The sequence below is a fragment of the Xenopus laevis genome, chromosome 7L (genome assembly GCF_017654675.1).
Source record: "Xenopus laevis strain J_2021 chromosome 7L, Xenopus_laevis_v10.1, whole genome shotgun sequence".
In the NCBI taxonomy this organism is placed as follows: domain Eukaryota; kingdom Metazoa; phylum Chordata; class Amphibia; order Anura; family Pipidae; genus Xenopus; species Xenopus laevis.
The window spans coordinates 129,761,497-129,786,998 of NC_054383.1; the positions used below are offsets into that span (position 1 = coordinate 129,761,497).

Consider the following 25,502-nt stretch of genomic DNA (forward strand, 5'->3'; position numbering starts at 1 on the left):
CATTTGTTTATATAAAAGAATAGTGACATAAGTGTCTTTCAATGATGTCACTGCTACCCGAGTGATGTCATTGCCACCTGAGTGATGTCATCGCAGATGAACTGGCCTGTGTTGCTGTTTAATAAAGGAGGCTCAGCCCGATTAGACTACAGGGTGAGAATTAAAAAAAAAACATTAAACCCAAGCTAGAGTTCCATCACCAGTGTCCGACCTGGACTCCGCAACCTGCCATGGGCCAATCTACTCACTTCAACCAAGACTCACTACATAACTAGTGATGGGCGAATAAATTTGCCTGGCGCGAATTTGCAGCGAATTTCCACGTTTTGCCAAAGGCGAATAAACTCCCCGGCATCAAAAAATTTTGGACGCGCGTCAGAAAAGTCATTTGTGTCAAAATCACCACACGTCAATACTATTCGGACGCCCATTGACTTTAACGCCAAGATGCACGTCCAAAATTGACGCGGCCGTCAATTTTCAAGTTTCACAAATTTTTCGACGTTTCACATATTTCGCTGCGAAATTCACACATTTTGTGGCGAAGCAAAACGGGAGAAATTCGCCCATCGCTTTACATAACCATACCCACAGTTATAATCTGACCCAAGAACTACATAACCTGGTAGAGACATCATTGTGGACCAGAAGTAACATCACTAGGGGGGTGATTTATCAACTCTCAGATTCCAATTTTTTTTTTTTGACAATTCAAATTTTTTTGGAGCTAAAACAAATTAGAATTCGATTTTCGAAAAACTTGAGTTTTAGAGATTTATGAAACACAAAAAAACTTCTATTCAAAGCTTCTGCATTTACAGGTTAAGAAGCTGATTTCATGGAAAAGTCAATGGGAGTTGTCTAGGCAAATTTAAAGGGATGATTCACCTTGAAGTTAACTTGTAGTATGCTATTGAATGTCTAATAGTGATGGGCGAGTAAATTTGGCTGGCACGAATTCGCGGCGAATTTCTGGTTTTTACTGCTGACGAATATGTTTGCGAATCTCCCACAAATATTCGATGGTGAAATTTCACCGGCATTAAAATATTTCAGACGCGCGTCCGAAGAGTCAAACGCGTCAAAATCGGCGTGCGTCAACACTATTCGGACGCCCATTGACATCAACAGTAATGGCAGCGTCAGCTTGGATGCGGGCGTCAATTTCCAATTGTCACGATTTTTCATGAAAATGTCCGATTTTCACAATTTTTTCATTAAACTTTCTGATTTCACAATTTTTTCTCTAGTTTTTTTGCCGTGTAGCGAATTTCTAAAAGTTTTCGGGAAATTCGTGAATTTTTCAGCGAAGCGAAAGAGGAGAAATTCGCCCATCAATAATGTATAAATCCAAGCAACTTTTCAATTGCCCTTCATTTTTTATTTTTTTTTATAGTTTTTGAATTATTTGCCTTCTTCTTCTGAAACTTTCCAGCTTTCAAATGAGGTTCACTGTCCCCATCTAAAAAACAAATGCTCTATAAGACAACAAATGTATTGTTATTGCTACTTTTTATTACACATCTTTGTACCCAGGCCTCTCCTATTCATATTCCAGTCTCTTATTCAAATCAGTGCATGGTTGTTAGGGGAATTCGGACCCTAGCAACTAGATTGCCAAAAGTGCAAACTGGAGAGCTGCAGACGAAAAACCGAAATAACTCAAAAACCACAAATCTCATGTTTTTTGAGTTTGTAAACAAAGTTGTCACGTTTTTTTATTCTGGTTTTTTAATAAATTAGCAAATGTTCAGGATTTTATTTTTCAATGTCATCTTATTCGAAGTAACAAAAACCTCTAAATTGACACAAATGCAATTTTTGATAAATAGGTCTCTCAAAAAAGTGGATGAACTTTGCTAAAAGGAGAGAGAGTGGGTGACAAATTTCTCAGATTAGAACCAGCACTTTAACTAAAAAAAACCCAGACAGGGGAGCCAAGGACTGTCCACCCAGTCAGGTATTTTTCACCTGAATCCAAGGAGTATTGTCTTTGGCCCCCAAAATTCTTGGGGAGCTGGAAACATGGGGCTAGACTAGATCTCTGATGGCAGCGTGAATACCTATAATAAGGCTACATGGGCACGCTTTCTACTAAACTGCTCTGAATCACATATTTAAAAAAGAACATTTTTTGGGGGATTAAGTTTCCCTATAAAAGAGTTTTAGTAGCAAGATTCATAATTTTACAGAACCTGATGAATATTCTAACTCTAAATCCTCTGGGATTTGCTCCTAAGCTGTTTACACTCGGACAGATTGATGTCTGATTCAGAGAACTTTTGATTTATCATTCCTACATATTCCCTGAACTGTTTCATATTTATTTCATTTTCCCTTGGCCCAAAAATTAGAAACAAACAAACAAAGCGTCCGTATGTGCAGCTTTATCCACAGCTTTCACTTCTTCTCTTGCCACTTAAAGGGACAGGCACATCAGTCTACTAATGCCCAAACACACTTTTCATTATTGTTTACTATTTGGATTTATTTATCAGTGCTCTTCTATATAAAGGGTAGATAAAAGGCTATATCATGTATTTAAAGGGCATGTAAAGTCTAAAATAGATTAAGGCTAGAAATGCTGTATTTTGTATACTAAATATAAACATGAACTTACTGCACCACAAGCCTAATCAAACAAATAATTTATACTTTCAAAGTTGGCCACAGGGGGGTCGCCATCTTGTAACTTTGTTATACATCTTTGCAAGACCAAGACTGTGCACATGCTCAGTGTGGTCTGGGCTGCTTAGGGATTGTCATAAACAAAGCTGCTTGAGTTCTGCATGGCTGGGAAGTAAGGTGGGGGCTCCCCCTGCTGTTCATAAGTAGGATTGTTTCCCTGCAGAGCAGTTAGGGACCGTCTGAAAATTCCTATCCACAGCAGTAAATGAAGGGAGGATTTCACTGCATACAGTCAGGTTTCTTATAAAAACAGTACACATGTTTAATTAAAGTATATTGGAGATTGGTTTATTTTTCATTAAAGAAAGTAAAAATGGGATTTTATATTTTTGCCTTTCCATGCCCTTTAAGGGACAGTAATTATTATATATTCAAGTATATATATAGTTCTGCTATCCCACAGTCACACTCCCTTCCCAGAGACTATTATCCACTGTTACTATAGACACCATCTCTCCCTACTATACCTGCTATCCCACAGTCACACTCCCTTCCCAGAGACTATTATCCACTGTTACTATAGGCACAATCTCTCTCTCTACTATACCTGCTATCCCACAGTCACACTCCTTTCCCAGAGACTATTATCTACTGTTACTATAGACACCATCTCTCCCTACTATACCTGCTATCCCACAGTCACACTCCCTTCCCAGAGACCCTTATCCCACTGTTACTATAGGCACCATCTCTCCCTACTATACCTGCTATCCCACAGTCACACTCCCTTCCCAGAGACTATTATCCACTGTTACTATAGGCACCATCTCTCCCTACTATACCTGCTATCCCACAGTCACACTCCCTTCCCAGAGACTATTATCCACTGTTACTATAGGCACCATCTCTCCCTACTATACCTGCTATCCCACAGTCACACTCCCTTCCCAGAGACTATTATCCCACTGTTACTATAGACACCATCTCTCCCTACTATACCTGCTATCCCACAGTCACACTCCCTTCCCAGAGACTATTATCCACTGTTACTATAGACACCATCTCTCCCTACTATACCTGCTATCCCACAGTCACACTCCCTTCCCAGAGACTATTATCCCACTGTTACTATAGACACCATATCTCCCTACTATACCTGCTATCCCACAGTCACACTCCCTTCCCAGAGACTATTATCCCACTGTTACTATAGGCACCATCTCTCCCTACTATACCTGCTATCCCACAGTCACACTCCCTTCCCAGAGACTATTATCCACTGTTACTATAGACACCATCTCTCCCTACTATACCTGCTATTCCACAGTCACACTCCCTTCCCAGAGACTATTATCCACTGTTACTATAGGCACCATCTCTCCCTACTATACCTGCTATCCCACAGTCACACTCCCTTCCCAGAGACTATTATCTACTGTTACTATAGACACCATCTCTCCCTACTATACCTGCTATCCCACAGTCACACTCCCTTCCCAGAGACTATTATCCCCACTGTTACTATAGGCACCATCTCTCCCTACTATACCTGCTATCCCACAGTCACACTCCCTTCCCAGAGACTATTATCCACTGTTACTATAGGCACCATCTCTCCCTACTATACCTGCTATCCCACAGTCACACTCCCTTCCCAGAGGCTTTTATCATACTGCTATTATAGACACCATCTCTCCCTACTGTACTCTCCTGCTTGGAATCCTAAAAGGCAGCTCTGCAGAGTGTGAATCAATAATAATGTTCTGTGGAGTTGTCACATTTCATTTGTGTTTGTGTGCATGTGTATGTGATTGTGTAGAACTTTCTTCAATTCTAGCAAAGTCAGTTCCAAGAACTGCACTTTCTAAACAGCTGAGAAACAATTCCATTGTATATATCTGTAGACTGCAGTATTCTGAGCAGCTTATTCCCAGAACTAGAAGAAAAGGACAGGTTCATCACTGTGGTACCATTATTCATTTATTCACTTCATTCTTAGAGGCACAGTACAAAAGAACTCAGCCTCCCCGACACAGAATGGGTTCCAATGAATGCTTTAAGAACCTGCATCAGAAACTGAATAGAGTCGAGCGTGTAAGAGCCTCGGGGCATTTAATAACCACTCCACTACTTAATGTTTTTATTCACACTGTCATTTACCAGCCATTATATATATTTCCACCTTTGATAGATATGTCAGTCTGACAAAAAAAGCTGCTGCCAATCTACATTTATCCACTATTTCGTATCTGATGGATCCTGAGGATCCTGGGTGGTTACAGATCAGCCATTATTGGAGTATGAAAGGACTACTAACATTATAGGCAGTACATGGTCAAATATGCTGCTTGTTCAGCCTCTCTTGATAATTCTGATTTGTTTGTGCAAGAAATAAAAATGATCATATTTCCAATTCACTGGGGCTAATTTAGATGTTGACTAATCTTTAAGCTCAACCACATCAAGCTATAGATGTGACCCAGTCTTGGTTCAAGATCACGTATACTCTGAAGGCACCATGCTGGCCTGAAGCTGCCACTGCAGTTGAAACCCTGTTTTTACCACCTTCTTTAGCAACCAAAGGTGCACTTTTGGTTGATGATTATGATTACATCCATCATTTGGGGGCTGACCAGGCTTTTCCTTCTTCTGGTACATTAACAATCAACCCCCGAACATTGAATAGTTGCATTTTCAAGTGGTTGGCTTATCCTCCATAAATATTGAAGCAAAGTGTCCGTTGGAGCCTCCCTGGGCCCACTAGGTATCAAGACCTCAAGGGTGCAAAACAATTAGATGTAGATAGTGGTAAATGCTATAAATATTAAAGAGACATAATTTAAGTAAAAAAGTGCTGATGGGACTTTTTTTGGCTGGGTCCCATTAGATTCTAGTATTCTAGCAACATACCTCAACCTCAAGCAATTTGTCATCCTTCAATTCTAAAGATAATCCTGAAGAAGGGGAACTTTTCTGCCTAGAGACTGGCTCTGTACTTTAAAACATTTTTGGATTCTACTAAAGAAAAGTGACCAGCTCCCCAAGAGATATTAATTAAGCTCCTGGAGTCAGGGGGCTATTCCCCCTGAATCGTTGAGGGGATTCCTAAAGTAGGGGTGCCCTGTGTTCTGAAACCATTGAGGATTCTTCTGAAGATTGCTTCTGTACTAATGAAATGTTGAGGATGCTCTTGCAGAAGGGTGACAAGTCCTCCTGAGCACATTGAGATGGTTCTGAAGATGAGTGCCTGCTCCCACCTCCTTTTACACATGCTTCCTGCAAGTGTTCTGCCATTAGCATACATTTTATTTTTCATAATTTAGCACACTATCCAATGCTACAACATTATGATCTCTCAAGACCTTCAATCTCACCCTTGTCTTTCAATCAACTGAGTCATGGGATCTCATTATAAAGAGGAGATTATTGTGCCTCCCTCTCAGCAGTTGGCAGTTATTCATGAATGATGAAATGTGCTAGTTTATTGGTACCCATAAATCAGCCAGAGGAAACTACTGAACTGTCCAATAAGTGTAGGCCAGAAGGAGACAACTTTCCAAGCAACGTAACTAATTGATGTTCTCATAAATTAGGTGGCCATGGGATGCAACTGCTGATTGCATAACAATGAGAATAAAACTAACAACATCCGTCACTGTTCATGTAAAAAACATTTCCATAATCAATTCCTATCAAGCTAGGAATCCATATGTGACACAGACAATACTGTATAAAACTATATCACTGCATTTCCACAGAGTATTATTATATATTTGACTGAGGTTGCAAGGTCTAATGAAGGAATGTCCCCTTACAATTACTTTGTGGCATGTCATAAATACTTAGCTATCAGAGGCGAGGCTGGCCTAGAAGCATTGAGGAGAGGGTCATGGCCAACAAAAGAGGATAAAAGCCTATGGTGGTTACTGTATGTGCAGAGATATACCATAAAACTCAGTATAGATATTCATTTGTACTAACATAATTCAGAAGGAACAGCTGAACATTCCTGACCTAGTGGTACTTAGAATTTATGGTCTATACAAGGGATCCCCAATTTTATTTTAACCCATAAGCCACAGTAAAAAGAGTCGGGGAGCAACACAAGCATAAAAATAGTTCCAGGGGGTGACAAATACGGGTTGTGTTGACTATTTGGTAGTCTCTTTGTTCTCTACAGGAGGCTCTGATGGCAGTACACTTGGATTTTATGCAACCAAAACTTGACTCCAAGTCAAGAATTCAAAATTAAGCACCTGCTTTGAGGCCATTGGGAGCAACATCTAAAAGGTTGCTGAGCACTAGTTGGGGAACACTAGGCTGTACACTACACACATTTACAAGACAATTAACTTGCCTCTATGTTTTTGGGGTGTCGGAGAAAACCAGTATAATTTCTGCCAAGAGGCAAGTTGAGAATGCCCCAACACCCCAAGGAATATAGTTGAATAGTTGGGAGTTGCCATGAGCTTGGTGAAGCTCAAGGTGCATGAAGGTATTCTTAAACTAACATGGTAGACCCAATCCATCCTGGTCACATGCAATTACTCCCAGGGAAAAACCCTAAAATTGGGAATTATTTGGATTGATCATTTGCCCTGAGCTCTTTGCCTGACAGGGGCCCCAATGGCAGCAGTTGTAAGTAGGAAAAGTGCAGGATAGCAGACATGGTATGTAAAGACATCAAGTCAACCTGGTGTCACCTAACCATCAGTCCTATTAAATAGTAAGAACAGATAAAAAGAAAAAAGGAGAATCTCCTATTCCAGTACGAGAGATTTAGTAATTACTTTGAGGGGAATAGAACAATGCACCGTTAAATGAACCACACACAGCATTTAGCTCTCACTAAGATAAATTGGTTAGTCAGCTCTGTGATTTACTGTGCCGGGGCGAGGAAATCTGCTTAGGAAAGTGTATTATGAACAACCTGGTTCCACAGTATTGACTCTTCTGAATTGTATTGAACTGGTTGGGTCCTCTCGCAGTCTTCTGAGCAGTTTGTGGTATTGACAGCTTTCATTGAAAATGAAGTTACAGAAAGAAAAAATCGGAAGTAAAACATCTGCTCCCAGTTCCTCCAGAAACACATGGGGGCAAATTCACTAAGCGCCGAAGCGCCGAACGCTAGCGTTAATTCGCTAGCGTTTGGCATTTTCGTTACTGCGCAAATTCACTAACGAGCGCTGGCGTAGTTTCGCTAGTGTTACTTCGCACCCTTACGCCTGGCGAATTTTCGCTAGCGACGTAACTACGCAAATTCATTAACGCGCGCAGTGTACTGAACGCTACCTTTTACGCTAGACTTCCTTCGCCACTTCAGACCAGGCGAAGTGCTATAGAGTAGATAGGGATTGCTTCAAAAAAAGTCAAAATTTTTTCTAAGTCCCAAAAAACGCTGGAGTGTTTTCTACATTATGGGTGATAGCCTGAAAAAGATCGAAATTTTTTTTGGGGCTCCCCTCCTTCCCCCCTACATTTCCTGACTTACCTAGACAGTGGGCACATGTTTAGGGCAAAATAACATTTTTATTTGATGTTTTGAAGGTTTTCTAGGCATTTGTAGTGCTGATACGTATTCCTCCATTGAAATTTGAATTTGGCGCCGTATGCAAATTAGCCTTCGCTAGCGTAACTTCGCTTCACTTAGCGAATCAACGCTAGTGCAACTTCGCAACCTTACGCTACCCTTGTGCGCAACTTCGGATTTTAGTGAATTTGCGGAGCGCTGGCGAAACTATGCCTGGCGAAGTGTGGCGAAGTGCGGCGAAGTGCAGCGAAGTTACGCCTGGCGCAACTACGAATGTTAGTGAATTTGCCCCATGGAGCTTTCTGTTCCAGGGTATTTTTGTACAACACTGAGAGCTTGATGAACCAAACAGCCCAGCACAGATTTCCAAGCCCACTACGTGTGAAGTTTTTGGTCAGTGATAAGATATTGACCCAAAATTGGTTATAGTAGTAGGAATCTTGTTATTTGACAGCCGCATCATTAGTCCCATTGCCCCATGAGAGAGAATGTTCCTAATTTTTTCATATAGCTGCCACCAGTGTTACTGGGTCTACATGCATCAATACAGCATAAAATAACTCCTGTGATCACATACCCATCCATCCTATAAGAAGGTCCACACACATTTCATATAATAAATCAAAAGGTAGCAAATTATCTCAAACTTACAGAAAGCGATACGATGCTGAAAGATTTGGTTCTAAATATTTAATGTTGCCTCTAATATTATTGAACATAATTTTAAAAATTCATATTTTTTTTCTCTTGTAGAACCTGGTGATCCTCTCAATCAAGGTGTGACCCATACGGTATCGCCACTATTGCTTGGCTTACTTTCTTCCACGTTAATCCCCCTCCTACGTACAGTCTAAAAACAATTCCAGAGAGGGTTCCCATGATGAGCAGAAGGAAACAAAAAAAAAATCAAAAGATTACACAAAAAAATACTATAAAAATACAAAAAAAATGTGTTTTTAGAAAAAGTCTTGACACTGTGAGGGAACAATTTATGCATTTCTAAACCTCATCATCGACTTGCTGCACCTTCTTACCAGACACGGACCGGGATTTACTCAAAAGGGAGGAAGACATTTGGAGGCTGAAGGGAATACAAAGAAATCAAGAAGACAACATAAGACCAGAGGTTAACGAGTCTGGAAAGGGAGGTTGAACCTCATGAGCAAATATATGACAGAAGGCTTTTATTAATATTTAAATCATATTCAGTGGTGATACAGATTGTACCTGTCTTCATCACTGAATGCAGTTCCCTCTGCACCTTATACCACTCATAAAGGGATCTTGGAGAACCCGAGAAACAAAATGTCAATGTTTTGAGATGTCCTCACTCAACTTTCTCCCCTCCACATCAATGTTGCTGTACAAATTTTCCTCCAACACCCTACCCTTTAAAAAAGTCAATGTCAATAATTCCATTCTAGTAGATGCTGATTCCTTACTATGAATGCCAGCTGTCCCTAGACTTCCAATGAAGACCTCGGTCAATGTTCTCCAACGTTCTCCAGCATGTATTTAGCATGAAGGGGGCATTGACAGAAGATAAGCAGGGTGCAGAGAGACATGATCTGTTGACTTTATTTTGGATTATACCTTCCTTATCCCTTTCACCTGGCACACCCACCCTAAATTTGACTTATCCCTTTGATCGTAAATCGTAAAATTTAGGTTGTTCCATTTCTGTACGTACACGTTGGTTTTCTCCAAAGCACATACACTGCACTTCTGGATGTTGGCAGAACTATCTGGAAGGGACTTACAACAGTGGCATGGAACAAGCATTTGGAGATTTACAGCTGTTATAGGTGATGGGTACTGAAACTGTTCTGAGGAATCTATATCCACCATATCAAAGACAACAGATAATGGAAGCAGATATACTATGGCATCTTTAGAAATACATTTGGATTCTAAAGGGATAGTCACAATCCCTGAAACTTTTACAAAATTACATATGCCTGTCATTCATCACCAGTGTCTGTGACATTTTTGTGGGTATTATACAAACCCCTGTTCCCCTTTCGTAGCCAAGAAAGAAGGGAAGCACGGGGCCTTGAGTATCGTCCGACTGTTAGCTGTCTGTCTGCATGGTCCTATCACTGATTGCAAGCCCCGGGCTCATGGTTACTCATTGCATTATTTTGACATGGGAAACTCAGACCTCTCAGGGTGTAATGTTGTAGTGTGTGAAAATGGAAGGGGCTGAGATTAGCGAAATTAAAAAATGCTTCCATCACCCAACAAGTGCTCCACAAAGTCTATAATAACACTGACAGAGATTCATGTCACCCATAGACCCACCAGAAGCTGCCAACAAATTCATGCTGGTCTTTCCACAACGGCAGACCTGATCCAACCTTGTCTTTGTCCTTGGCGTCTGTTTGTCTGTCCACCTGTTTATATCAGATACTCATGGGGGGCCTGACACATGGTCCCGACCAGAGCTTCCAAGCTGTACGTCTGAGCAATGCATTCTGCCATTTCACCGTCTTGTAGGGCTTTTGCATTTATGTTGGGGCACTTTATGACTCATCACAGGAAAATTTAAGGCATTTTGATTTTGTTTTATGGGTTTTTTTTTTTTTTGCAAAAAAAAAAAATATAAAATACTTGTGAATATTGGCAAACAAATGTAAAAAGTGTTATAATATAAGAGAGATAAAAACTCTACTGAGAACTTGAGTGCTAATTTCCATTCTACCATAGAAATGAGTGTATGATGTTCCCCTCCATGATTTATAGTCAGTCCCCGTGCACATCATGAATCAATAGCTTGATAATAAAAAAAAAAAAATCTAATTGTTATTCAGAATTCCCTACACGCACCCCTATCGATCACTCAGGTTATGGTATCTATAAAAGAATGTGGCTGGAACGCACCCATAAATCTCCTCTTTGATCTTCAGCTGTTTTCTCATTGCATCCACGCCGGGGAAGCTTGCTCTTCAAGCCCAGTCTTGTTTACAGGTTTATTTGGTTTTGTTGTTTTTTTTTAACTGATTTTATTTCTGTTATTGAAAATCCCTTTTACCTTTTATAGCTTTATTTAGTGTGGGGTTAGTAATACTAATAATAGACCAGCAGCATTTGAATAAGAATAGAAATGGAGCAATTTCATTGGTTCAGCACAATACTTCGGCTGGGGGTTAGTAGTGGCTAAAGTTGACAAAATTATGATTATAGTGCTTGATAATGTAAGTCTATGTCCTGTAAGGCTATGGCTGGGCAAGGGATAGCCATATGGCATATTGAAGTGCTCTACACAAGTACAACCCACTGATGGTGGCAAATATGGCATTATTGTGGTCACAGTAAGATTCATGATGATTGACTGCACTGCCAAGTATCCGACAGTTTCATAGAGAGCGTCACTTGTGTAGAGCACTTTAATATGCCATATGGCTATCTCTTGCCCAGCCATAGCCTTACAGGACATAGACTTACATTACCAAGCACTATAATCATAATTATGTCAACTTTAGGCCCTCCTATGAAGCTTGCCCAACATCCCTGGCAAATGTATCAAAATGCTGCACTTGTTGTGCACAATGCCAGTAAAAAGCCATGGTAGCAAGAAGCCAGGCTCCTGTAGCTCCTTAAAGGGGAAGTAAAGTCTAAAATAGAATAAGGGTAGAAATGCTGTATTTTGTATACTAAACATAAACATGAACTTACTGCACCACAAGCCTAATCAAACAAATTATTTATGCTTTTATACCATCTTGTAGCTTTTTTAAACATCTTTGCAAGACCAAGACAGTACACATGCTCAGTGTGGTCTGGGCTGCTTAGGGATCATCATAAAAGATCAAAACAGCACAAGTCAAATAATATCTGCCAGAAGCCGATACAACAAGACTGATTAATAATCAGAATATACAGACTGCACTGGGTCCTGTGTTGTCATGTAATCTAATGTGAATTTTATAGTTTTTGTATTGTTTAATACAAACTTTCTCCAACTCTCATATCTGTTTAAATCTGGCTCCATGATCTTTGTCCCTGCAAGTGGAGTTGGAAACATTAAAGGGGATGTAAAGGCAAAAATAAAATCCAAATCTCTACACAGTCGCCGACTGCTCTACAGGGAAACAAACAAAACTGCTTGGGCTCTGCATGGCTGGGAAGTAAGGCGGGGCTCCCCCTGCTGTTCATAGTTACATAGTTACATAGTTAAATTGGGTTGAAAAAAGACAAAGTCCATCAAGTTCAACCCCTCCAAATGAAAACCCAGCATCCATACACACACACCTCCCTACTTTTAATTAAAATTCTATATACCCATACCTATATTAACTATAGAGTTTAGTATCACAATAGCCTTTAATATTATGTCTGTCCAAAAAATCATCCAAGCCATTCTTAAAGGCATTAACTGAATCAGCCATCACAACATCACCCGGCAGTGCATTCCACAACCTCACTGTCCTGACTGTGAAGAACCCTCTACGTTGCTTCAAATGAAAGTTCTTTTCTTCTAGTCTAAAGGGGTGGCCTCTGGTACGGTGATCCACTTTATGGGTAAAAAGGTCCCCTGCCATTTGTCTATAATGTCCTCTAATGTACTTGTAAAGTGTAAAGTATGATTGTTTCCCTGAAGAGCAGTTAGGGATCGTCTGACAATTTCCATCCACAGCATTAAATGAAGGGAGAATTTCACTGCTTACAGTCAGGTTTTTGTTATAAAATGGTAGACATTTTTTAATTAAAGTATATTGGAGATAGGTTTATTTTTTATTAAAGAAAGTAAAATGGGATTTTATTTTTTTGCCTTTACATCCCATTTAAAGCAACTGGAGATTCCTTTTCACCTGCTCTGCTGGGCACAACTTTTTGGAACATATGTAGGTGTTTATAGGAGTAATTTTCATGGCTTAAAATGCACCCAAATTGAATATTAAGCCTTTTCCCCCTCTAGTTTCTCATATTAAAGTTTTAATCCCCTTTAGTTCAATATGTTCTACAGCAAGCAAGGAAATCCCTGGCAAAAAGCTCACTTTGCTTGAGATAAACCTGATACAACCAGTGGCTCCTGCTGATGTTCTGGGACTCGCAGCATGAGTTGTTTGCAGCAGGACTGCAATTAGGTAGACAGAGCACACTCACAAAACATGGAATATCTAAAAACAATTGAGAAAAAAGATAATAGACAATTTGCTAAATAGATTACTGCACTTTAGTAGCTCACAGAAAACACTTAGGGGCCAATTCATTAACTTCAAGTGAAGGAATAGAAGAAAAAAAACTTCGAATTTCGAAGTGTTTTTTTGGCTACTTCGACCATTGAATGGGCTACTTCGACCATCGACTTCGACTTCGAATCGAAGGATTCGAACTAAAAATCGTTCGACTATTCGACCATTCGATAGTCGAAGTACTGTCTCTTTAAGAAAAAACTTTGACCCCCTAGTTCGCCACCTAAAAGCTACAGAACCCAATGTTAGCCTATGGGGAAGGTCCCCATAGGCTTGGCTAAATTTTTTTGGTCAAAGGATAATCCTTCGATCGTTGGATTAAAATCCTTCGAACGATTATTCCTTCGATCGTTCGATCGCAGTATTTGCACAAAATCCTTCGACTTCGATATTCGACCCTTGATGAATTTGCCCCTTAATCTGGATGCTAAAGAATCATGGAAACTAAAGATGGTTGGTTGTTATTGGTTACTGTATACAGGAAAGACTAGTGTTGGTAGTTCTACTGACTTTAAAATATCCACCTGATCAACCTGTTCCTATTATCCAAATTCTACAAGCACAGTCCAAAGGGACTCAACTGCTCAAAAGAGGGGTATATAAGCACATGTTATCAATAAAGTTGGGATGACCATGATTATATTAATCTGAATTAATTGAGTATGAGCTATGGATCCTCAATTGTTGAAGATATCTTCAACTAGAACTTAGAGATGGGCGAATTTGTCCCGTTTCGCCGAAAAATTCGATAATTTCCAGCGTAATTCAGAAACGGAGAAAAATTCACGAAATGACGCCGGCGTCTCGTTTTTGATGCGGGCGCACATTCTCCAGTGAAAACGAGCCAGCGTCCATTCTTTTGGATGCCGGTGAATTTTTGCGAAATTTATTCGCGGGAGGCGAATCAGGGGAATTCGCCACAAATTTGTGCCTGGCGAATAAATTCGCTCATCGTCATCACTACTAGAACTTGATTATCAGTATTGGATGGAGAACCTGAGTTAAATCTATACGTATTTGTGCCAACCTACAAACCCTCATGTTGGAATCTAGAATGAATTGGCTACTCTTTGATGGGAATTGTAAATAAGCAGAAGGTATTTGCCCAGGACCCGCTTCCTCTACATGCAATCTAATTACACACCTAGGCGCTACTTGTTGGATTCAGACACTGAAGAGGAGTGCAAAGAGCGGTGTGCAATCACTTTGACAACCATAAGCAAATTTGCATCCATAAAGCACTTAGAAACGCTCAAGGTAATGGCAGTCAAGCAGACCTAGAGCCATTGTAGACAATAAAATGGTTTACAGTGTTAAGTGCTATTTTGTCATCAGGAGACTATAATTTAGTGAAACCACTCATAGCTATTGGCTGTAGCCTACTGGTTGCTTTATAATTAAGCCTTTCATCCCAGAAACCCACATTCACAGGTTGCCTCTCGGCCTGGGGGCTGAAGAACATATGTGCTAGATATGGAAAGGGTCAGCTTCTCAATTATCCTTTGAACCCAAAAAAAAAAACAATACTCAATACAGAGTAAATAAAGATTCTGCCGGCAGGACTGAGGAAAAGGAATATTTACACTCTTAACGATAACTTGGCAAACATATTGTTTCTGAGCTCAGTAGACGTCCTCTAATAAAGATGCCACCTTGGTTCTTACAGGGCTAATAGGTGCCCTCATCCTCTATTCCTCTGGAAAAGGTCTATCGTGGTCCAATCCTGATCCCACCTAGGCAAAATCATATAAGCAGTATAATTTAATTGGTTCAGATTGCACAGATCACATCAAGTAGGAATGAGAGGAGGTGTCCCTTTTCCCAACTGTGAGTAACTTCTACATTCTCCAGAAGAGGCCGTCAGCTGGAAGAGATTCAAGCCTTGGTTGACCAATGTCATTGAAGTAGACCTTCTCCTTGTATGTTTTAGAGAAAGAACACTTTTAGCCCTTGGCCTTTTGTTAGGGCGACCCCAAGATTAAGATGTTTAGAGAACATGGCATACAATTCAGCAGGCTGTAGAACATTGACCCATAATGTAGTGCATCTAAATGGAAAATATCAGGAACCTGCCTGCCCTTGCCCTATTCCATATATGCCATCAGTCACATGGTGTTATAGAATAAACAAATGTTTTCATTGGATGATAAGGAAGGCACAATATAACCGGGTCCTTTATAATTTAGACTATTGCCATGCAGCGATATTTAAAGGGCATCTGTCATTTTTTATGGGCAGGGAAATTTATCCTTTAATTAACATTTGTAAACATAAATTTTAAACCCTTAACCAGATGAAAAAAAAACATATATGTTTCTGTTGATAGGGGCCTGGGGTTTTCTGGATATGAGATCTTTCCATAACTTGGATCTTCATAAATTAAGTCTGCTAAAAAATTATTTAAACATGAATTATAAACATAATAGGCTGGTGTTGCCTCTAATAAGGACTCAATATACAATTGTAATTATATCTTAGTTTGGATAACGTACATGGTATTGTTATATTATTGCAGATAAAAAGGAAATAATCTTGTAAAATAAAAATTTTAATTAATTGGATAAAATGGAGTCTACGGAAGACGGCTTCCAATAATTCAGAGCTTTCTGGATAATGGGTTTCCAGATAACAGATCCCATATGCATTCACCATCCACAGGATCTGCCTGTTACCATGTTGGTTGCTTTTCATTCCTTCCTATACTTTTAGCCGCACTGTTTTTAGTCTACACCTAATTTCATTTATTTTATTGTTTTATTTACATTTAATTTATTGCTGCAGTAGCTAATCCTCTGTAAATTTTACTCAAGCTTCTCTAAAAATTAATCAAATTCCCTTATAAACAGGTTTTATTTTAAAGTAACTTTATATCAAACTGTATCCTGCTATGATCTGTGTCGACAACAGCCCAGAAAGTGCTTTATAATTTAATATTGTTCTCGGGGAGTAATTACAATAGAAAAGTAATGGGAAAAGTTCCTCACCCGAAAAAAGCTTTGTGATCCCTGAGCAAGTTTTGTGCTTTGTATATTGAATTTATTCAAGTCTGCAGCTTTTTATTTTGTTAATAATGCAGTAATAGTACTCATTTACTATTGCTAAACTATTTCTCTATACTAAGCAAAATTCAGCAGGAACAGCCCCCTAAGTTTGCTCATAGTCTGTACAAAGAGATCCCATAAAACTATGACAGCATAGGTATTCCCTGTACTAAGCACAATTCAGCAGGAACTGCCCCATAGGTTTGTTTATAGCCTGTACAGAGAGATCCCATAAAACTATGACAGCATAGGTATTCCTCTGTACTAAGCACAATTCAGCAGGAACAGTCCCCTAAGTTTGCTCATAGTCTGTACAGAGAGATCCCATAAAACTATGGCAGCATAGGTATTCCCTGTACTAAGCACAATTCAGCAGGAACATTCCCTAAGTTTGCTTATAGTCTGTACAGAGAGATCCCATAAAACTATGGCAGCATAGGTATTCCCTGTACTAAGCACAATTCAGCAGGAACAGCCCCTAAGTTTGCTCATAGTCTGTACAGAGAGATCCCATACAACTATGGCAGCATAGGTATTCCCTGTACTAAGCACAATTCAGCAGGAACAGTCCCCTAGGTTTGCTCATAGTCTGTACAGAGAGATCCCATACAACTATGGCAGCATAGGTATTCCCCTGTACTAAGCACAATTCAGCAGGAACAGTCCCCTAGGTTTGCTCATAGTCTGTACAGAGAGATCCCATACAACTATGGCAGCATAGGTATTCCCTGTACTAAGCACAATTCAGCAGGAACAGTCCCCTAGGTTTGCTCATAGTCTGTACAGAGATATACCATAAAACTATGGCAGCATAGGTATTCCCCTATACTAAGCACAATTCAGCAGGAACAGCCCCTAAGTTTGCTCATAGTCTCTACAGAGAGATCCCATAAACCTATGGCAGCATAGGTATCCATACCTCCCAACTGTCCCGTTTTTAGAGGGACAGACCCTCTTTTGACAGCTCAACCTGCAGTCCCTCGTTTGTACTGGAAAGTCCCATTTTTCTCTGCACTGAACAGCCAGAAAACAATGTTTCTAACTGAATTGGCTTTTGGCAGAGAACCCAGAACAGCCACAGCAGCAGATAAGATACTTTTGCAAAAATTTCGAGATAAGCAAATACGTAATTGTAACAATATAAGATAACAGGTCTCTTGGGAGAAGTTAGACTCACAGCTTAAAGAGCAATTCACCTTTATTAGCAAAACTGTAATAACTGGAAAAAAAACACAACAAATTTTATAACCTGCCAAATTTTGTTAATTAGGGGGTGTGGTCAAAAATCGCCTCGCTACACGTGCCAACATTTTTGTCCCTCTTTTTATTTCCAAAATGTTGGGAGGTATGTATTCCCCTGTACTAAGCACAATTCAGTAGGAGTATTTAAGGTTACAGAGACCCTGTAAATTCACATTTTAACTTACTGTGTTTTTTTCACTCTTACATTTTCTGAACACAAAGAAACACACAGTTATAAGGCTCAACAGGAAAGGGACATCGCACTTTCTCAGTTCTGAATTCTGTAAGCAATCGACAATTCATAGACTTTTCTAACAGAGCAAAAAACAGAATCTGACAATTTGGCCACTAGAGGTCAGTACTGAGTCAACTGGTTGCTGTAAGTTATATGGCAGCTTCCACTCATGTAATAATACAAAAAATATGGATCATTTTGGTTTAAAAAACATTGGTTAAATTACAAAGGGGATGTTACATTGGGTAACGTTATATTTAATATAATGGGGTAGAGATTGCCCCCCTACTTGAACTTGACGCACGTGTGTCTTTTTTTTCAACCTTACTTACTATGTTACATTGCCCTTGTCCCTTTAACTTTGCCTCAATGTAAAATCCTAATACAGAAGGAGAAGGGAATTATATTAGGAACAGAACTGGGCGCATATGGCGTTGCTTGTCACCTGCTAACACTCGCTAATAGCAAGGAAAATAAATACAGCCGCCGCTGTAAAAAAAAGTCTTATTTATTGAATTTTCTTGGCTTGCGTTTTCGCCGCATTGTTTACGTGACACGAGGAGAGATAAAGGACGGATATGCAGATGAAGAGAGGTTAATTAGTGTTGGCTCATCAAATGGAAATGTCTGACGGCACAGCAGATGCTTTTTTATAGCCTCTGACTTTTCCTTTAATGGAGTCACCCGAAACTGGAAGTGTCGGTAAGTTGGGGACGGAGCCGCACAGCAGAGGAATAAAAATCTGCAGTTTCAAGGATTTTACTAGGAGAAATTATCATTAACACTTGGATATGAAATAGTCCTGACTCTGCCCCGGTTTTTTCGTAGAGGTCTGTGGGGTTAGTTCCTGGGGAGGTTGTTTTTCTGACAGTAAGGGACGTGTTTAGTTGTGCGGCAAACAATAAAAATGTGCCCTTAAACTCAACAACCTCTTTAAAGGAGAACTAAACTTTAACAAAGGAGTAGAATAAAACTGCTTCACTGTATGTCGGGAGCTCTGCACCAGCTCAAGGTCACCCAGCCTTTTATCTGTGCCTCTGAAGATGCCCCAGTAGCTCCCAGTGCCAGACTGGCACCCTACTCAATCACAACCCACCTTGCCCAAATTGTGCCCCCCTGCCCCAGCCATGAGCACTTCCACCCATCCCCTTGCATACATATTTTACCTTTTGAACCCCACCAAGGGGGGCACACAGTTCCCAGAAGGGATCGGTCCTTGGCTGGTGGGGCCCACCAGGTTTTTTCTGGATGTCCCACCAGCCCAGTCTGACCCTGGTAGCTCCCCATCTTCTTTTCTGCTGATTCACTGCACATGCTCTGTGCTGCTGTCACTTACTGAGCTTAGGGACCCACTCACAATATACAGTACACATAGAATAGAAATGTCACAATATAAGGCTGATTAGTAATTAATACACATAATTACTACATGGCAGCACAGAAACCAGTGCAATTAGCTTCAGAATTTAATAATCAGCCCTGTAGCATCAGCTTATATTACAGGGGAACCTAATTTTCTGCTGGATAATTAGTGACGACCCCTAAGCTTAGCTTCTCAGTAACTCACTGAGCATGTGCAGTGCCACTGACACACAAAAGATGCCTAACAAGCTCCAAGATGGGGAACTGCTCTGGGAAACTTTGAAGGGCTGGATCGTTACTGTTATAGGGCTGCTGAACCTCTGGGCTGATACAATGCGTTTAGTACATAAATTACACCATTTCTAGCCATAATCTTTTCTAGGCTTTAATTGAATTTTACATCTCTGTTTATAATACAGTTATCCATTGGATAAGATCTTATTGCTGGCTTTCCATTTTTGCCATGAGATCTTTTATCAAATTAGCACGGGGGTAGTAACCCATAGCAACCAATCAAATTCTTGCATTCATTGTTCTACCTGCAGCTGGTTGGAAAAAAGCCAATCACTGTTTGGTTGCTATGGGTTACTGCCCACAGGCAAATTTGCCCAGTGTTGATAAATGAGCCGCCCTGTCTTGTCCTAACAGGCAGCCATATTGGATACATCAGCCGAGAAATACTTTTACTGTTGAATTAGCAATCTTCCATCTTCTGAGCCAAACATCACAGCCGTTGCCAGTCATAAATGCACAAGAGGCATGCAGAACAGGGACAATATGTTCATTCAATCTTCTGTGTCAGGGGTTGTTGGACTTTCTTTGGTTCAAGCCCTCCTTGAAAAACCAACATTTAGTCCCCATGGGCTCATAGTAGCCACAGCTTCAAGAATATCTAGAACCCAAATCCACTAATTGTCTTTTAAGGGTATCAAGGCATTATCCTCAACTCCTACCCTGATTAGTCTTTAGACTAATCCCCCTGCTCCAACCCCCGTCCCAATCTATTGATGTACAGTATGCTTAATAACTTCTACTCCTAAACATGATATATTCTCTTATTAAAAGCCAAGGCTTAAGGGGTGGAGGGAAATGATACATCTCAGCCATTCATGCTACTCAACACACAGTTTTTCCTTCTATATATCATTATAAAGTGAGAAGCTACTGGACTATTCCACTCGGCCACAGGCTGGCTGCTTCTGCTTTACACATGATTAATCATATGCTTGTAGCATTGTAGAGAAAGTTATGGCGCCTTAGCCTAGTATTATATCTACAGAGCCTTACCTTACAAGTCCCCCTCGGCACGTCACGTAGAGGATAATGAGAGATGCTGCTAAGGAATGTACCTTGCCCACTGGCCATGTTTACTATACACAGCAAGGCTCGTCCAATGGAAGCCAACCTCACCAAGGCCTTTCATAGCTCTAATAATCTCTTCTACAGATGTGGGAATTAGGTCCATTGGGACTTAGCTCTGCATAGCTTCCTCAACCTTGCAAGGCAATCTGTTAGGGGAGCTGACTGCATTCTGGAAGGTAATATTGCCTGAACCCCAATGTATGTAATGTAGTTATACAGACAACATTTCTGCAGTTGAGCGTTGAGCTTAGCTTTGACCTAAATGGTATAACCTAATGTGCCTACTGGGTCTTCTGCACTTCCAGATCTCAGTAAGGTCCATTTAACTTGATTGCGATCTGCTGATCTTTCATTTAAGGTGAAGAGAGAGGCTCATCCTCCCCTCATAATGGCTTAACAAAGGTGGCAGTGTAACTCAACTGGGGCAGTAGTTGTAAATTCATGGGTCAAAACCCCAAAAGGGTTTCCATGTTGTCCATTATAAACTCATTTATTGGGGCAACACAATAAATATCATTTGTAGGACATTTGTTGAGCTCTAACCACCAACCCCGGTCAACACTTTATGCCAATCGGTGACAGTTGAAGGCGCCTGAACTGGTTGAATGCCAGGCAGGATGAAGTGTCGGGCTTGGGTGTCCACAAAGGCTGCCACCTCAGGGCCCCCCACCAGTCACAAACTCTTCCAGTCGCTGGCATCCTCCACTAAAGGGCCCTCAAATACTACTTGCTCTCGACAACTTGCTTAACTTCTACTTCTAGTACTACTAGAGGAGTTGGAGTGGAGTGCCAAAGGTATCTGCTATAAGTCCGCTCAGACTCATTACAGCTCAGTAGATGTCTGATTTTGGAACTATTTAGATACATCCAGGTGTCATGGAGGCTTCCACGTGTAACGATCATGATTAAAATAAATGCACACAGATGCTAAACTGACGTTTTTTTATTATAATATATTTAATTATCTATAATTAGTAAAAGTATTTACACGAACCTAGCACATAAAAAGTCCTGTGTAAGCCGTGGTCTTCCCTTGAATAGCATTTCATTTGTGTTTATAAGGCATTCCATAAAGAAGTATACACACCAGGGCAATAAAACACTGAGGCATTGGCTGAACAGATAACAGTTACCATTAAACCTTGCTCCAGGGGGCTTGCAATCTATCCAGAGTTCAAACATGATGTCATCTCATTTCTCTCTAAGAGCCAACCAACGGGAAAGGGGGAACACGGGGTGACTGTGCTAAGGATCTCCGCCAGTGAGTTCTCAAATGGAAGTAGATGGGGTCAGCCTGCACTTAGCCTTGCAATTAACCACCAATCTATATGTAAAATTCCTGAGTTAAGCACAGAGCAGTAAAAGCTCACGCCATAAAACAAGAGCATTGATTTTGAGGTGATTTATTAGGCTTTATGATATGACCGAAGGAATCATCAACCCAATCGGAATTCATTTAATGTGTATGGAGGGGTTAGTGACCCTCACCACTCTGGCTGGTCACCTGGGAAGGGTAAAGCATAAAAGTCATCACAGGGGCATCATTGGATGGGGGTAGATAAAAATACAAAGGGCTGGAAAGGTTGTTGGGAGTTGATGTCAAATATTGCTGGATATCTCTCTGAGGGGCACAAAAGATTTCACATTGGGACTTATTGTACCTACTGTTGGCCACACACTTGGCAGCCCAGTCGTTGAGAATTCCATGGAGGAAGGAACTGTGTATGGCAATATTTCCAGAACACACAGGCATTATGGGAAAAAAGTGGGAATACACAAGGAGCACTAAGCTCTTCATAAGTAACTGAAAGACTTCACAGTAATAGTAATAATACATCACAGTCAGGGTTGCCAGGTTGGGGGTTTTCCAGTCAAATCGGGCTACTAATTGAAGGGCCAGGCAGGTTTTGGATGTACAAACTAACCAAGGTAAGGATTTGGGCTACTTTTTGGGCCTTTGGCTGGTTTGTACTTTGGAAACCAGCCAATGTTTTTCTTGCCCTAATGTGCCAAGCCTGGATCCATCTCCCAGTGCATGTTGGGTAATGTAGTTTTTGTTTAACAATTTGCCAACTGCTTTTAATGTAAGACTTCAATACCCAGCATACAATGGGACTCTGGGGGAATAATTACCAGATTTTGGGCTCTGTACCCCAGTCCCCCATCACAGCATTCTTGCATTTTCCGGCGTCATTCCTTAATTTCAGACAATTTTGGGGCAAAAATCTGCTGGCCACCAAAATGTCTAGAGGTTGACCTGTTTTACCAATATTTATTGAAATTGTATATGTAATAGGGCCTTATGGGGCCCTTATACCTCCTGGGCTTTCCTCTGTCGTTACGCCCTTGGTGACAGGCGAATCTGTTCCATTTTACTTCATGGAAAATTTGCAAAACTGTAAAAATTTGAAAAGGGCATATTTTAACATGTATTCATTACATTGTTTAGACTTTTTTGGGCTACTTTTGAAGTGCCTCTTGGCTAGTTTTGGGCTGGTTTTGAAAATTAGACCTGGCAACCCTGATCACAGTTATCCATGTTTCAAAGTAAAACACAGGGTGCAACGTGCAAAAAAAACCACAGTGGGGCCCTGTACAAGGGAGTAACTAAAGACGATGCAGGTATAGGGGGCCCTAGGAGCAGTGGTGTAACTGGATATTACAGGACCCCATAGCAAATTATTTTTCAGGCCCCCAAAATGTCTGGAGGTTGATCTGTTTTACCAATATTTATTGAAATTGTATATGAATTAGAGTCTCATGGGGCCCCTAATCTCCTGGGCCCTCCTGCAGCCGCAGGGTCTTCCTCTGTAATTATGTCCATGCCCAGGAGGCTAAAATAATGAGCAGTTTCAATATCTATTAGTATAACAGGACAACCTCTGGATACGTTGGACCCTAAAATTAATTTGCTGGGTGGCCCAGTAATACCTAGTTACTAAGTATGCACTGAACCCTGCTTTTCAGGGTTTCGGCCAAATGTCCAAATCCAGGGTTACGGATTCAGTGAAATACCGAATCAGATCTGAACCTTCTTCAGTGCTGGAAAAGAGGGAGCACCAGCGAATTCTTCAATTTAAGCATCCAAAGTGTTCACCCAAATGCGCAAACCAGTCTCTTAGATTCAACCGAATCCTATGAATTATAGCTGAGATTTGGCTGAATCCCAAACTGAATCTGGGATCCAGTACATCACTGCTAGTTACACCAGTGACCTGTACTTACTGTTTGCCCTACGACAGGCATTAAGTGCAGGGTAGTGTTGCACCTTATAGCACCATGTACTGGACTCTGGGAAGATGTCTCCCCTCTAATGGGAGTTTATTAAATAAACTTGATTACCAGAGAGTGGGGCAAATTATGGGTCAAACTGAACTTAGCAGGCCATGGTCCAGGTCTAAAATATTGGAACACTGAGAGGTATGGCCTGGCCAAGAGGTAGGAAGTAGTGATGGGCAATTTCTCCCATATTGCTTCGCTGAAAAATTTGCGAATTTCCCGCAAAATTTGCAAAACGTAAAGTTCACAAAGAAATCATGAAATTCAAACGTTTTCACGAAAAAATCTTGAAATTCGAACGTTTTCACTTAAAAATAGCGAAATTCAAATGTTTTCGTAAAAAATCGTGAAATTCATACATTTTCACGAAAAAATCTTGAAAATCTGAAATTTACGCAGGAGAATTTTCTCGGGAAATTCGCAAATTTATTTGCCGTTGGCGAAACACGGAAATTTGTGCCAGCCGAATTTAATCGCCCATCACTAGCAGGAAAGGAATGAAGTTCATCTCCATTTACATGAATATACATTTACATGATTTGAGGAACAGACATATCCAACCAGTGGTAACGTCAAATACAAATACAGCTCCTAGGACTTATTTTCCTTTATTTTTGGGTCTGCAAATATGAAGAGCTAAGAAATAAGTATTAACTCACACAACTCTACACTTCCAGTTACAAGGTTCAGAGATGGCAAGACAGCATAATAAATACCAGCCAATACACTTCCTTAAATGGATTATTTATTAAACCTCGATTTTTTTCTGGTTGAGGTTTTTAGGGCAAAACTAAAAATTTCTGTGGAAAAAAAACCTTGAATTTTTAGAGATTTATCATTCCCCAAAGCTGCTAATAATCCGAATCCGAAAATCCCCCATTTTAAACCTGCCGAGGGTGTGTACAATTGCAGATATCCCTTTGACAATTTGAAAATATCGTGATCTGTAATGCGTTTCGTCCAATAATCCGAAAAAATTCAGGGTTTTCGGACGATAACTTGAAAAATTAGAGCAATTCGAGCATCCAATCCAAAAAAACAAGCGATTTGGATTTTCGCTCCATTTTGTTGAGGCTTTTCCTGACCCGAGCTGATTATTTGATAAATAAGATAAAATCGTAGATGGGATTTTGGCTAATCTTGGTTTAATAAAAAGACGAGATAAATGTTAGTTTTGTAAAAAAAAAACAAAAAAAAACCCCTTGGTGCAGCTGAGCAGACTATAGGTAGAAGATATAAAGCATTCATACATTAATAAAAACTATCTTGGCTCTCCATAGATCTCAGCAGCAACTGCACCATCACCAACGATGTTGTGAAACTGTCAATGCAGAGCCTTTAATCTCAATGCAACGCGGCATCTTCCACCTATTTGCACCAGCGCAAACATGCCGCCGTCACCACAATAAATTTGAGGAAGGACAGATCTACAGAACACAACTGCCTATGAATACAGGCTAATACACTCATACCAAATAAACAGGAAGATGTATTTTCCATTTAACCAGTAAAACTGATATACAGCCATAAAATGAAGCTACACAGGGAACATTTATGTAGGGACCCACAGGGTTAACACTCCCCTATGGATTTAAAGGAATTTTTCAGTGTGAAAAACAAACTGGATA

General features: G+C 40.3%; 1 protein-coding gene across 2 annotated transcripts in view; it reads left to right on the forward strand.

Moving 5' to 3' along the window:
• Nucleotides 1-10,223, forward strand: part of LOC108696824 (igLON family member 5) — a 244,087-nt gene extending 233,864 nt beyond the window's left edge. For both annotated transcript variants that reach the window (XM_041569720.1, XM_018226482.2), the window contains exon 8: nucleotides 8,912-10,223. In XM_041569720.1, the coding sequence (XP_041425654.1) occupies nucleotides 8,912-9,012 (101 nt within the window). In that variant the 3' untranslated portion in view covers nucleotides 9,013-10,223. The remainder of the gene's footprint in view (nucleotides 1-8,911) is intronic.
• Nucleotides 10,224-25,502: the final 15,279 nt, after the last annotated feature.